Source organism: Camelina sativa, chromosome 18 (genome assembly GCF_000633955.1).
Source record: "Camelina sativa cultivar DH55 chromosome 18, Cs, whole genome shotgun sequence".
In the NCBI taxonomy this organism is placed as follows: Eukaryota; Viridiplantae; Streptophyta; class Magnoliopsida; order Brassicales; family Brassicaceae; genus Camelina; species Camelina sativa.
Window position 1 is genome coordinate 9,659,618 of NC_025702.1, and position 15,267 is coordinate 9,674,884.

General features: G+C 41.1%; 2 protein-coding genes across 2 annotated transcripts in view; both read left to right on the forward strand.

Annotated features, from left to right (window-relative positions):
- The window catches only part of LOC104763297 (E3 ubiquitin-protein ligase UPL2-like), a 19,899-nt gene that overhangs the window by 911 nt on the left and 3,721 nt on the right, over nt 1-15,267 (forward strand). Inside the window, exons 3-9 of the mRNA XM_019240057.1 lie at nt 437-532; nt 635-841; nt 954-7,347; nt 7,494-7,552; nt 8,574-9,569; nt 9,648-9,950; nt 10,035-10,114. Coding sequence (XP_019095602.1) covers nt 437-532; nt 635-841; nt 954-7,347; nt 7,494-7,552; nt 8,574-9,569; nt 9,648-9,950; nt 10,035-10,114 — 8,135 coding nt within the window. The remainder of the gene's footprint in view (nt 1-436; nt 533-634; nt 842-953; nt 7,348-7,493; nt 7,553-8,573; nt 9,570-9,647; nt 9,951-10,034; nt 10,115-15,267) is intronic.
- Nucleotides 10,492-14,102, forward strand: LOC109125173 (E3 ubiquitin-protein ligase UPL1-like). Its single transcript, XM_019240206.1, has 9 exons — nt 10,492-10,794; nt 10,888-11,180; nt 11,285-12,383; nt 12,464-12,610; nt 12,720-12,800; nt 12,888-13,113; nt 13,229-13,368; nt 13,567-13,673; nt 13,760-14,102. The coding sequence occupies exons 1-9, from the start codon at nt 10,582-10,584 to the stop codon at nt 13,860-13,862; spliced, it is 2,409 nt and encodes an 802-aa protein (XP_019095751.1). The 5' UTR covers nt 10,492-10,581; the 3' UTR covers nt 13,863-14,102.

The window sequence follows — 15,267 nt, forward strand, 5'->3', positions numbered from 1 at the left end:
TTTTTTTTTTTTTTTTTTTTTTGTATCTGCCCTCATAATCAAGTTTTGGTGGTCAGCTTTATGGTCAAACTATCATAGCTATGTTACATAGATTTGTTTGATAGTGAGTCTAATCTCCATGGTATTATGATCTTCCCTGAGTTAGTCAGTCTTGATGGGTAGACTTTTTTAGTGTGTATACATAGGATTGATTTATCCAATGTGTCTGGTTTGCTCTCAAACGAAAAGTTGTTTTTTTTTTTTTTTTTTNTTTTCACCTGTAGAGTCCTTGACTGTTTTAATTTCTGGGTTATCCTTTTTCTTATAAAGCTTGTTTTGCAACCTTGTTTACTCTTTAGCCTCCTTTGCAGATTATTATTACATTTGATGCAATCTTTTAGATTTTATTTACATCCCAGTCCTAACAAGTTTCACTCGACGTTATCTTGTTTTACAGCCTCCTGATATCAAATCCTTTATTGACAAAGTAATCCAGAGCCCACTGTCTGATATTGCTATACCTCTCTCTGGTTTTCGGTGGGAGTACAGTAAGGTAATAATTATGAGACTATCTCAAAGTTTCAGGTTATTCTTTTCTTTTTCTTTTTTCCCCTATCTCTGTGGGTTTCTAACGGGATTATATTTATTTCTCCAGGGGAACTTTCATCACTGGAGACCGTTGTTTCTACATTTTGATAAATACTTCAAGACATTTTTATCAAATAGGAATGACCTTCTCTTGTCCGATCAAATGTTAGAGGATGAGGATCCCTTTCCTAAGCACACAGTTCTTCAAATACTTAGGGCAATGCAGATAATCCTGGAAAATTCTCCCAACAAAAGTTCGTTTGATGGTTTAGAGGTATGTTGATTTATTCTGGAGGCTTTGATGAATTTCCAAGATCTGTATTAGAGCTGATAAACTTAAATGCTGTATTTTCTAGTAACTCGTCCAACATCATTTATTTTTGCAGCACTTTAAACTCCTACTTGCTTCTACGGATCCAGAGGTTCTCATTGCTGCTCTGGAAACTCTGTCTGCGCTTGTAAAAATTAGCCCATCCAAGCTACACAGGAGCGGAAAGTTGATTGGATGTGGTTCAGTAAACAGCTTCCTACTCTCTATTGCCCAGGGGTGGGGTAGCAAAGAGGAGGGATTGGGTTTGTATTCTTGTGTTGTGGCAAACGAAAGAAACCAGGACGAAGGTCTGAGTTTATTTCCTTCAGACTTGGAAAATAATCAGAGTGAAGCAGATTATCGGATTGGTTCTACTGTTTATTTTGAGTTGCGTGGACATGCCCAGAGTATAGATGATGGTAGAAGTGCTAGTTCTAGTTCAAGGGTGATTCACATTCCTGATTTACACATGAGAAAAGAGGAAGATCTAGCGATAATGAAGCAGTGTATAGAGCTTCACAATGTTCCTCCGGAGCTCAGATTCTCTTTACTGACCCGGATTAGATATGCTCATGCTTTTCGTTCTTCCAGAATATGCCGGTTGTATAGCAGGATCTGCCTACTTGCATTTATTGTTCTTGTTCAGTCAAGTGATGCTCAAGACGAACTTGCATCCTTCTTTGCAAATGAACCTGAGTATACGAATGAACTAATCAGAATTGTCAGATCTGAAGAACCAATCCCCGGAACCATTAGAACTCTTGCCATGCTTGCATTGGGCGCGCAATTGGCTGTTTACTCTGCCTCTCATGATCGGGCCAGGATTCTAAGTGGATCTAGCATCAGCTTTGCTGTAGGCAACAGAATGATTCTGCTTAATGTGCTTCAGAAAGCTGTTCTATCTTTGAAGATCTCAAGTGATCCATCATCTATTGCTTTTGTTGAGGCTCTACTCCAGTTTTATTTGCTCCACATTGTTTCATCATCTTCATCTGGAAGCACTATAAGGGGGTCAGGAATGGTTCCCACGTTTCTCCCTCTCTTGGAGTATGCTGATCCAAGCCACATACATCTTGTATATTTGGCTGTTAAAGCACTACAAAAGCTCATGGATTATAGTAGTTCAGCCGTACCTCTACTCAGGGATCTTGGGGGGGTAGAGCTTTTGTCACAGAGGTTAGAGGTAGAGGTACATCACATCCTTGGGTTGCATGTAGAGAACAACAGTGACATGGTAGATGGTGAATCCTCAAAAATAAATGGTGATCAGTTGTTATCCCGGAAGAGACTCATCAAGGTTCTTCTGAAGTCACTTGGTTCTGCTACGTATACTCCTGGAAATGCTAATAGGTCTCAAAGTTCTCATGAGAGTACTTTGCCTGCCACTTTGTCGTTAATATACAGGAACGCAGATAAATTTGGTGGTGATATTTATTACTCAGCTGTCACTGTGATGAGTGATATAATCCACAAAGACCCAACATCTCTTACTTCCCTATTTGAAATGGGTCTCCCGGAAGCATTTTTGTCTTCAGTTGTATCAGGTATACTTCCTTCGTCAAAGGCTCTTGCATGCATTCCAAATGGCTTGGGTGCTATATGTCTCAATAGCAGAGGACTGGAGACAGTTAAAGAAACTTCGGCATTGCGCTTCCTTGTCAATGTATTTACCAGCAAGAAGTATGTTTTAGCTATGAATGAGGCCATTGTTCCGTTTACAAATGCTGTGGAGGAGCTTTTGCGTCATGTTACATCGCTAAGAGCTACCGGTGTTGAAATCATTATTGAAATTGTGGATAAAATTGCATGTTTTGGAGAGACTGGTTCTTCATCATCCTCTGTAAATCTGACGGAAAGTACTGCAATGGAAATGGATTCAGATGTGAAGGAAACATCTGGTGTCAGTCATGAGCAATTCATTCAACTCTGCATCTTTCATCTGATAATTCTGCTCCATAGAACAATGGAGAATTCTGAGACATCTCGTCTCTTCGTGGAGAAGTCTGGCATCGAGGCTTTACTCAAGCTTCTTTTACGACCTAGCATTGCTCAATCCTCTGAAGGGATATCTATTGCCTTGCATAGCACCATTGTTTTCAAGGGTTTTACGCAACATCACTCTTCTTCTCTTGCTCGTGCCTTTTGCTCTTCTCTTCGCGATCAATTGAAGAAAGCTTTAGAAGGACTGCAAGATCTTTCAGGGACGTTCCTACTGGATCGAAAACTTTCTCCCAGTTCAGGAATTTTTGCCTCTCTTTTTCTTGTGGAATTTCTTCTGTTTCTAGCTGCATCAAAGGATAACCGTTGGGTGAGTGCGTTGCTTTTGGAGTTTGCTAATGGAAGCAAGGATGTTCTGGAAAACATTGGGCACTTGCACCGCGAAATTCTGTGGCAATTAGCATTTCATGAGGGTACCACACTGGAGAGTCAAAACGAGAAGACTGGTTCGTCTCCTGAGTCAGAGCAAGCAGAATTGGTTATAACTGCGACAGAAGGCCAAAGGTTCAATTCTTTTAGACAGTTCCTTGATCCATCTTTTAGAAGGAGGACGGCAGGATGGAGTGCAGAATCTCAATTCTTTGATTTAATAAATCTTTACCGTGATCTTGGGCGTGCATCAACCGGTTTTCAACCAAGACCTGTTACTGATGGTCCCTCTAGTTCATCAGACGTTTCTGGCAATAGAGAACATGAAAAAGATGGATCCTATTATACATCTTGCTGTGACATGGTGAGATCACTGTCCTTCCACATCACTTACATATTCCAAGAGTTAGGGAAGGCAATGCTGCTCCCATCTCGTAGGAGAGAAGATACAATCAATGTTTCTCCGTCATCTAAGTTAGTTGCGTCAACTTTTGCTTCAATCTCCCTGGACCACTTGAATTTTGGAGGCCATGAGATTGTTCCCGAGGCCTCAGTGTCAACTAAATGTCGCTACCTTGGCAAAGTTGTTGACTTCATCGATGCTATCCTTCTTGACAGGCCTGATTCGTGTAATCCTGTTCTGATAAATTGCTTTTACAGCCGGGGGGTGATTCAAACAGTTTTGACAACATTTGATGCTACAAGCCAGCTTTTATTCACAATTAATAGGAACCGCTCATCTCCGATGGAGACTGATGATGTTAAAGGAAAGCAAGATGAAAAGGAAGATGCAGATCATGCGTGGATATATGGTCCACTGGCTAGCTATGGCAAGCTCATGGACCATTTGGTCACATCATCGTTTATCTTGTCACCATTCACCAAACACTTGCTTGTTCAACCAGTAGAAAGTGGAAATATTCCATTTCCACAAGATGCTGAGACATTTGTGAAGATTCTCCAGTCCCTTGTGTTGAAAGCTGTACTTCCTGTTTGGACTCATCCACAATTTACAAAGTGTAGTTATGATTTCGTTACCACACTCATTTCCATCATCAAGCATGTGTATTCTGGAGTTGAACTGAAAAACCTAGGTGGCAGTGGTAGTGCTCGTGTAACAGGTCCACCTCCTAATGAAACAACCATTTCGACCATTGTGGAGATGGGTTTCTCCAGATCCAGAGCAGAAGAAGCCTTGAGACAGGTTGGATCAAACAGTGTTGAGTTGGCCATGGAGTGGCTGTTTTCCCATCCAGATGAAATCCCAGAGGATGATGATGAGCTTGCTCGTGCTCTTGCAATGTCGCTCGGAAATTCTGAATCAGATACAAAGCTGAATGTTGCAGATGAAGCTCAACAACAAATTGAAGCAGAATTGGTCTCACTGCCACCTGTTGAAGAGCTTATAACAACATGTACGAAGCTTTTGCAGATGAAAGAACCCCTTGCTTTTCCTGTTAGAGATTTACTTGTATTGATATGCTCAGAAAACAATGGGGAACACCGATCTGGTGTTATATCTTGCCTTCTTAGTCGGATTAGGGATTGCTGTCCCGGTTTCGATGACACAAAGAACAATCTGCTATCTGCTCTGTTGCATGTTCTTGCTTTGATTCTACATGAAGATGCAGGTTCACGTGAAGTTGCGCTGAAGGCTGGTATTGTAAGACTTGTATGTAATGTACTTTCGAAGTGGGATTCTGGTAGTATTCATAAGGGAAAGGTTAAAGTTCCAAAGTGGGTGACGACCGGATTTCTTGCCATTGATAGGCTGCTACAGGTGGACCAGAAACTAAATACTGAGCTTATAGAGGAGTTGAAAAAGGGTGAGACGTCTCTCACCATTGATGAGAGCAAGCAAGAGAAGTTGCAATCTGTTTTTGGTTCTCCACAGCTCATTGATGTTGATGATCAAAAGAAACTGATTGAGATTGCTTGTACCTGTATCCGGAATCAGCTTCCTTCTGAAACAATGCATGCTGTTCTACAGCTTTGTTCTACATTGACGAGGAAACATTCTGTTGCTGTCTGCTTTCTTGATTGTGGAGGTGTGCAAGCACTGCTTTCTCTACCGAGTAATAGTCTCTTCCCAGGGTTTGACAGTATTGCTGCTAGTATTATCCGTCACGTCCTTGAAGATCCCCAAACGCTTCAGCAAGCCATGGAATCTGAGATAAAGCATGCACTTGCAACACTTTCTAACAGGCACTCAAATCAGAGAATATCCCCACGCAACTTTTTATTAAATGTGAATTCAGTAATTGCTCGGGACCCGGTCACTTTTATTCAGGCCGCTCGTTCGATATGCCAGGTAGAGATGGTTGGTGAAAGACCTTACATCGTATTAGTGAAAGAAAAAGAGAAGTCAAAAGAGAAAGAGAAGGATAAGGACAAAGCTGAGAAAGAAAAATCTCAGACCTCTAATGACGAGAAATTGGTAACTACTCCTGCCCCTGGGAGCACCAAGGCAACTAAAGTTCACCGAAAGCCTCCCCAGTCCTTCATTGGTGTTCTTGAGCTGCTTCTGGATTCTATCTGTAATTTCATTCCTCCTCCAAAAGATGACATGGTTGAAGGTGATTCAACTTTAGCAGACATGGATATTGATCTTGCCTCTACAAAAGGGAAAGGCAAAGCTGTTGCCGCCACACCCGATGAAAAGGAAGCTAATTCACAGGATATGTCAGCTTCCCTGGCTAAAATGGTTTTCGTTCTGAAGCTTTTGAGCGAGATGCTGTTAATGTATTCTTCATCAATCCATATAATACTTCGAAGAGATGCTGAAATTAACAGTCTCAGAGGTCCCCAACAGAAGAGTAGTCAAGTAGGTGGAATATTTCATCATATTCTTCACAAGTTTATTCCATACTCAAGGGTGAAAAAGGAAAAGAAATCGGATAGTGATTGGCGGCAAAAGCTAGCAAGTAGAGGTAATCAATTTTTAGTGGGCGCATCTGTTCGATCAGCTGAAGCTAGGAAGAGGATATTTTCTGACATTAGCAGTATCTTCAATGACTTCATAGATACCTGCAATGGTTTTAGACCACCAGCTAATGAAATACAAATTTTAATTGATCTGTTGAGTGATATTCTCTCAGCTCGGTCACCTACTGGATCACATATATCTTCAGAAGCTTCTGCTACTTTTGTTGATGTTGGTTTGGTCAAGTCTCTTACTCGTACTCTTGAAGTGTTGGACTTGGACAATATAGAATCTCCCAAAGCTGTAACAGGAATCATAAAAGTCTTGGAGTTGGTGACAAAGGAGCATGTCCATTCTGCTGATTCGAACTCAAAGGATGAAAATGCGAACAAGTCAGTTGATCAAATTCAATTAGGAAGAGGAGATACTAATGTTAATGCTTCTCAGGCAGTAGAAAGATTACTTGGGTCCAATCATGATTCCATGACAGCAGATCATGTGGAGAATTTTGGTGGTTCCAACACCTATGTTGGTTCGGAGGCTCTGACGGATGACATGGAGCATGATCAAGACTTGGATGAAGGTTTTGCTCCAGCGGAGGATGATTATATGCAAGAAGAAGCTGAGGATGCCCGGGGTCTGGAAAATGGAGTCGGGTCGTTGGGTATAGAATTTGAGATGCACACCCACTCGCAGGAAAATCTTGATGAAGAGGAAGACGAGGAGATGTCTGGTGATGAGGGGGACGAAATAGATGAAGATGAAAACGATAATGAAGAAGAAGACGAGGAGGATAATGACTTGGAAGAAGATGATGTACATCACCTACCTCATCATGATACTGATCAAGATGATCACGAGCTGGATGATGATGAATTTGAAGAAGAAGTACTGGTTGAAGAAGATGAAGAGGACGAAGATGATGAAGATCGGGTAATACTTAGGTTTGAAGATGGAATCAATGGGCTAAACGTTCTTGATCACTTAGAGGTTCTTAGAGATCATAGATTTTCCAATGAAACACTTCAGGTGATGCCTGTTGAAGTCTTTGGCTCAAGACGTCAAGGACGAACAACTTCGATTTACAGCCTTCTTGGCAGAACTGGGGATGGTGCTACTCCTTCACAGCATCCTCTTTTATCGGGATCTGTATCACTTCCAGCGTCGCAAAGTCAAACAGGTTCTCATTTCTGCACTTTGTTCATTTCACCTTTCTATTATGGTTTAATATGTTATATATATGAATAATTATCCCTCTTTAGTGTCAATCCTGTTGATCTTCTTATAGATATGATTTGCTTATCAACTTTTTTCTTCTCTTTCTAGAGAATATGCGTGATCATATCGATGGAGGTAGGGATTCCCACAGTAGTTCTGCATCACGGNTAACTCAAAGGATGAAAATGCGAACAAGTCAGTTGATCAAATTCAATCAGGAAGAGGAGATACTACTGTTAATGCTTCTCAGGCAGTAGAAAGATTACTTGGGTCCAATCATGATTCCATGACAGCAGATCATATGGAGAATTTTGGTGGTTCCAACACCTATGTTGGTTCGGAGGCTCTGACGGATGACATGGAGCATGATCAAGACTTGGATGAAGGTTTTGCTCCAGCGGAGGATGATTATATGCAAGAAGAAGCTGAGGATGCCCGGGGTCTGGAAAATGGAGTCGGGTCGTTGGGTATAGAATTTGAGATGCACACCCACTCGCAGGAAAATCTTGATGAAGAGGAAGACGAGGAGATGTCTGGTGATGAGGGGGACGAAATAGATGAAGATGAAAACGATAATGAAGAAGAAGACGAGGAGGATAATGACTTGGAAGAAGATGATGTACATCACCTACCTCATCATGATACTGATCAAGATGATCACGAGCTGGATGATGATGAATTTGAAGAAGAAGTACTGGTTGAAGAAGATGAAGAGGACGAAGATGATGAAGATCGGGTAATTCTTAGGTTTGAAGATGGTATCAATGGGCTAAACGTTCTTGATCACTTAGAGGTTCTTAGAGATCATAGATTTTCCGATGAAACACTTCATGTGATGCCTGTTGAAGTCTTTGGCTCAAGACGTCAAGGACGAACAACTTCGATTTACAGCCTTCTTGGCAGAACTGGGGATGGTGCTACTCCTTCACAGCATCCTCTTTTATCGGGATCTGTATCACTTCCAGCGTCGCAAAGTCAAACAGGTTCTCATTTCTGCACTTTGTTCATTTCACCTTTCTATTATGGTTTAATATGTTATATATATGAATAATTATCCCTCTTTAGTGTCAATCCTGTTGATCTTCTTATAGATATGATTTGCTTATCAACTTTTTTCTTCTCTTTCTAGAGAATATGCGTGATCATATCGATGGAGGTAGGGATTCCCACAGTAGTTCTGCATCACGGCTGGATGCTATATTCCGATCCCTGAGGAATGGACGCCAGGGACATCGTTTGAATTTGTGGGCTGATGACAGCCAGCAAATTGTTGGATCTGGTGCTTCAACCGTACCACAAGGTCTTGAAGATTTGCTTGTATCTCAGTTGAGACGACCCAGCTCGGATAAGCCTTCTGATCAGAATTCTTCACTTTTGGAACCCCAATCTCAGGATGAGAGTGGGAGGTCCCAGGAGGCAACTACTGGACCTGAAATTCCAGCTGAAAACACCACTGATAATGGAGGTGCTAATGTGTCTACCCCCTCTGTCGTACTAGATGCATCTACTCGGCCTGATACACAAGCCACTGCTAATGATTCTGTCTTAAGCTCACAGTCTCAGTCAGTTGAAATGCAATATGATCAAAATGATTCAACTGTCAGGGATGTTGAAGCTGTAAGCCAAGAAAGCGGCGGAAGTGGGGCAACCTTAGGGGAAAGCCTTAGAAGTTTGGATGTCGAAATCGGAAGTGCTGATGGCCATGATGATGGTGCCGAAAGGCCTGAGGTACAGCCACCAGCTATGCGTTCAAGAAGGGCAAATTTGTCACTTGTGCCAACTTCAGCTGGACGAGAAGCTTCTCTTTACAGTGTTACTGAGGTATCTGAGAATTCTGGCCACGACGCTGAGCAGGATAATCCTCCAGCAGAGCAACCAGTAAATAGGGATGTTAGTTCTGGTTCCATTGATCCTGCATTTTTGGATGCGCTACCAGAGGAACTGCGAGCGGAAGTCCTGTCGGCTCAGCAAGGACAAGTACCACAACCTTCTTCTACTGAACAGAACAATTCAGGAGATATTGATCCTGAGTTTCTTGCTGCACTTCCTCCTGATATCCGAGCTGAAGTTCTGGCACAGCAACAAGCACAAAGGCTTCATCAGTCTCAGGAACTTGAAGGTCAGCCTGTGGAGATGGACACGGTTTCAATAATTGCAACATTTCCTTCTGAGTTGCGAGAAGAGGTATGAGTTATTGCCTTAAAACGCCATGGCGATGAATAGAATTCAAATATATCCATCTAACGTTATTTTTGTATTCAGGTTTTGTTAACGTCATCCGATGCTATTCTTGCAAATCTTACACCTGCACTGGTCGCAGAAGCAAATATGTTGCGTGAAAGGTTTGCTCATCGATACCACAACCGAAGTACAATGTTCGGTATGCATCCAAGACTTCGTAGAGGGGAGCCATCCAGGCGAGGCGAAGGTGTTTTGTCCGGAATAGAGAGAAATGAGGGGGTTGCTTCTCGTAGGTCTGCTGCAAAAGTTATAGAGACTGATGGAGCTCCTTTAGTCAACACTGAGGCACTCCAAGCAATGATTCGCGTTCTTCGCATAGTTCAGGTAACTACCTAATGCATCTTTCACTCAATATAAGATAATTAACCGCCTTCATTGAGAATTTATCCATATTTCTTTGGTATGCAGCCTCTATACAAGGGTCCTCTGCAGAGGCTTTTACTGAATCTATGTTCTCATGGAGAAACAAGGTTTTCCTTAGTTAATACATTCATGGANATGAGAGTGGGAGGTCCCAGGAGGCAACTACTGGACCTGAAATTCCAGCTGAAAACACCACTGATAATGGAGGTGCTAATGTGTCTACCCCCTCTGTCGTACTAGATGCATCTACTCGGCCTGATACACAAGCCACTGCTAATGATTCTGTCTTAAGCTCACAGTCTCAGTCAGTTGAAATGCAATATGATCAAAATGATTCAACTGTCAGGGATGTTGAAGCTGTAAGCCAAGAAAGCGGCGGAAGTGGGGCAACCTTAGGGGAAAGCCTTAGAAGTTTGGANTAACTGGGGACAGTCGTACAACAACAGTGTTTTCATGAGTTGTATGTGTTTGCTGTTCAAAAATACCGGAGCTAGAAGTATTCTATATAGTTTTTGTATTTAATTTTGCAGGGGTTCCTCCTCTAGTGTCTCGGCGTGTTCTTGAGACATTGACATACTTGGCTCGAAATCATATGTACGTAGCAAAAATTCTGCTTCAGTCCAGGCTTTCACTGCCTTCCTTGCAAGGTTCGGCACCCTCAGACAAAGCACATGGAAAAGCTGTTGTAGTAAGTGATGATTATATGGGCAGAAAGGAGCACGAACCCGAATCTATAGCTTTTGCGTTGCTTCTCAGTCTCCTGAACCAGCCTCTTTATTTGAGAAGTGTGGCTCATCTCGAACAGGTATTTCTTTTCATTCAGTGATATGTATTAGCTTTATTTAGTTTTACTATAATCAATTCACGTATGGATGTGTTTTCTCATCATATAATCCAGCTGTTAAACTTACTGGAGGTCATCATTGACAATGCTGAAAGAAAGTCTGATACAGCAGACAGATCAGATGGGTCTGCCAGTCAGCAACAATCAACACCTCAAGGTTTAGAAGTTGAAAACAATTCAGAAAATCATGATATTATATCTGGTTCTACTGATACAATAACGAAGCCAATAGATTCATCTGCAAGTTCCTCCACCAGAGCAGAGAGTGAATGTGATGTTCAGAGTGTGTTGCTGAATCTTCCCAAAGCCGAGCTGTGTCTGCTTTGTTCCTTACTTGCACGTGACGGGTATGTCGGATGCTTATCTACGATAACTTACTTTAAATCTTTCAATCATAGCTTAAATGTATAAGTTTCTACATCTTGTCTAACTACTTATTCTGTCCATTCAGTTTGTCAGATAACGCATACACCCTTGTGGCGGAGGTGCTGAAAAAACTTGTGGCAATTGCTCCGAGCCATTGTCATTTGTTTATAACTGAGCTTGCAAATGCAATACAAAACCTGACGAGAACAGCGATGAGTGAACTTCACATGTTCGGTGAAGCAGTTAAAGCGCTGCTAAGTACCACTTCGTCCGATGGATCTGCAATTTTGAGGGTTTTGCAGGCATTAAGCTCCCTCATTGGTTCGTTAATCACAAAAGGGAAAAACCAGCCACAGAATTCAGAAGAGCATCTCGCTGTGCTTTCTCAGCTGTCGAACATCAATTCAGCTTTGGAACCTCTGTGGCTGGAGTTAAGCAATTGCATATGCAAAATTGAGGTGCATTCTGAGTCTTCGACTATTACTATATCTCCGTCGTTGAGCTCAACAACAAGGGTAGCTGGAGTAAGCCAGTCACTTCCTGCTGGTGCCCAGAACATCTTGCCTTATATAGAGTCATTTTTTGTTACTTCTGAGAAGTTGCATCCATCACAGTCAGGTTCAGGTCATGATTTTGGGGTCCCCATGGCTTCTGAAGTTGAGGAACAGCCGAAGGGTCCAGGACCTAGCTCCAAGGTGGATGAGAAGTATGCGTCTTTTATCAGGTTTTCTGAAAGGCACAGGAAGCTTCTTAATGCTTTTATCAGACAAAATCCTGCTCTGCTTGAGAAGTCCTTTTCACTCATGCTGAAGGTCCCACGTTTTATTGAATTTGATAACAAACGTGCATACTTCAGATCAAAGATAAAGCACCAGCATGATCATCACCATAGCCCTTTGAGAATCTCTGTGAGAAGAGCATACATTCTTGAAGATTCATACAACCAATTGCGCATGAGGACAACTCAAGAACTGAAAGGTAGATTGACTGTTCATTTCCAAGGAGAAGAAGGTATTGATGCGGGTGGGCTTACCAGGGAATGGTATCAGTTGTTGTCAAGGGTTATTTTTGACAAAGGAGCTCTTTTGTTCACAACCGTTGGCAATGACTCAACCTTCCAACCAAATCCAAACTCTGTTTACCAGACAGAACACCTCTCCTACTTCAAATTTGTTGGTCGTGTTGTAAGTTTTAGCTCCCTTTAATTATGACTTAGACCGAAGTACTCTGGTATATGCGTTAATTTCTAATTTGATATGTCCAGGTTGGAAAAGCTCTATTTGATGGGCAACTCCTTGATGTCCATTTCACTCGTTCCTTTTACAAGCATATCTTGGGAGTTAAGGTTACATACCACGATATTGAAGCCATAGATCCCGATTACTATAAAAACCTGAAATGGATGCTGGAGGTATTTATACTGTTGTAGCACTTGTTAATCTTTATATACTTTGATTGGTTCATGAAATAAAGCCGCACTATCAAATATTCTTGTTACTCATGTGTTCTTCCATATGCAGCATGATATTAGCGATGTCTTAGATCTCACTTTTAGCATTGACGCTGACGAGGAGAAGCTGATACTATATGAAAAAACGGAGGTAACTTGTTCAGTCTTTCAATAGTGTCCCTGAATATTTCTGGTGTTTTTTTCCTTTTCTTCTTAACATCTAAATATCAAATTGCAGGTTACTGACCATGAATTAATCCCTGGAGGTCGGAACATTAAAGTTACTGAGGAGAATAAGCATCAATATGTTGACTTAGTTGCCGAGCATCGATTAACCACCGCCATCCGTCCTCAGATAAATGCATTCCTAGAAGGGTTTAGTGAACTTATCCTAAGAGATCTAATATCCATTTTCAATGACAAGGAATTGGAGTTATTAATTAGTGGTCTTCCTGATATCGACTGTAAGTGATCCTGTACAAAGATATACTCATGGCATTTTCTGTTGGTTTTTAAGACTGTCCAAGTCAAATACAATAAGAGGTTTTATTGACCAATATCGCCTTACATATGTATCAGTGGATGACCTGAGGGTGAATACAGAATATTCTGGGTACAGTCCTGGATCCCCCGTTATTCAGTGGTTCTGGGAGGTTGTTCAGGGATTGAGCAAAGAAGACAAAGCCCGTCTACTGCAGTTTGTAACTGGAACCTCCAAGGTAAACAAACATATTACACTTATGTGGCCTTGGTCTTATATACGTTTCTTTGCTTAACTAAAGCCTCCAAAGGTTCTCTTTTGAAGTTAAATGGATTTGACAATCTGAAATGATAAATGGATGTTGAGAACAATAGATTGTAGAAAAAAAAGTGTGGTTGAGCTTTGCGTCCACTAATATTCGAAATCCAACAAACAGGTTCCTCTGGAAGGATTTAGTGCCCTACAAGGAATCTCAGGCGCACAGAAGTTTCAAATCCACAAGGCATATGGAAGTGCAAATCACTTGCCGTCTGCGCATACCTGGTAAATCTCCTTACGGTTTTGTATGATGATGATAATGACCCCCAAAACATTAGACTTAAACAAACAATATCCAAAATGCTTTGCAGTTTCAATCAGTTAGATCTACCAGAGTACCCGTCTAAGGAACATCTGCAGGAGAGGCTACTGCTTGCGATCCATGAAGCTAGCGAAGGATTCGGCTTTGGTTAAAAAAAAAGAGTTCCCCAAGATTTTTCGACTTACTTTTTTCTTCCTTTATTTTTGTTTTTATTTTACATATATCTTTTGGTAATGACTTTGTGAATGAGTAGTAGTATTTCTACAATACAGTGCTCTTTTATATTATGGGCAAAGAATGATTCTCCAACCCCTTCATTGTTGTGACTCTCTCTCACTATCTCATGTAAAGTTTACTCAAACGAGGTCGTATCGTTTAGAAAGAGTATTCTTTATTGGCCCCCATCATAAAAATCCCATAAATGACAAATTTAGATACGATGCAAAACCGTTTCTCCTAACTGATGTTTTCTACATTATGAGTCTAATGGTCTGACCAGCTTCAGTAATTTGTAGTATGATAACTGTTTCAACAACATTTTCATATGCATCATGCATGTCTTGCACTCTCCATAAATTTGTTTGGAAAACGTAGTTTCTCTTTTCTCTAATTTTGGACGGATACGTCTTTTAGTAATATACATTAGTAACATATAATAATAAGTTATATGACTCGCGATCGATGCGTTTATTTGCTAATGAATTTAGAAACCATAATTGATATTTGTCATTTGATCAATGATTTTACAATTCTTATAATTAAACAACATGCGCTAATTCGTTATATAGTTTTTAAATACATATTAGGAATCAAATGTTATTACTACAATATATGTACGTTCGTATTTGTTTTTGATGGAAATTAACAAAAACGTATATCATCATCTTAAATTTGTCTAAATTCAGAATTAAAAAGAAAAAGAAACAAGCGTTGAGTAAGAGAACCAAGCGACGACTCTCATGCACGCACGTCCCTAGATGGTGTGGACGTAACGGTGCACCTTAGCACAGAGGATTACTGTTTCCTCTTCCCCTCAGAAAACGGAAAAAAAAAAGTCGTCTTCTTCATCGTTCCCGCTCCCACGCCCACGCCTCTCCCTCGGATCTTCCATCTCTCTCTCTCTCTCAATCCCCACAAAAAAAACAAAAAAAACAAAGACTCAGTCTTAATTTTTCAGACCTATCAAAACTTTCTCTATCTCTAATTTTTTTTCCAAAACTTTTGGGCTTCCCGAGCTATGAACCCAGTGCGTGTCCGTGTCCTTCGTCTCGACCCGCTGATTTAGCTTGATCGGAAGAAGAAACCGCCGTGTGTTTCCTAGATCGTAATAATGGTAGCTTTCTTCGTCATGTTTATCTTCACGATCGCCGTGATCGTCGCACTCCTTTGGGCTTTCTTCAAGTATGTTCCATTTCACCCCACATCTTTGCCTTTTGTAAAAATTCGTGTTTCCTAGATCGTGTTCATCGTTTCTGATTTGAACTCAACAACTGTTTTTGTGTAAATTGATTGTATAACAATGAGGATTAATTAGTTGCCGTGTTACCAGTTTATGAA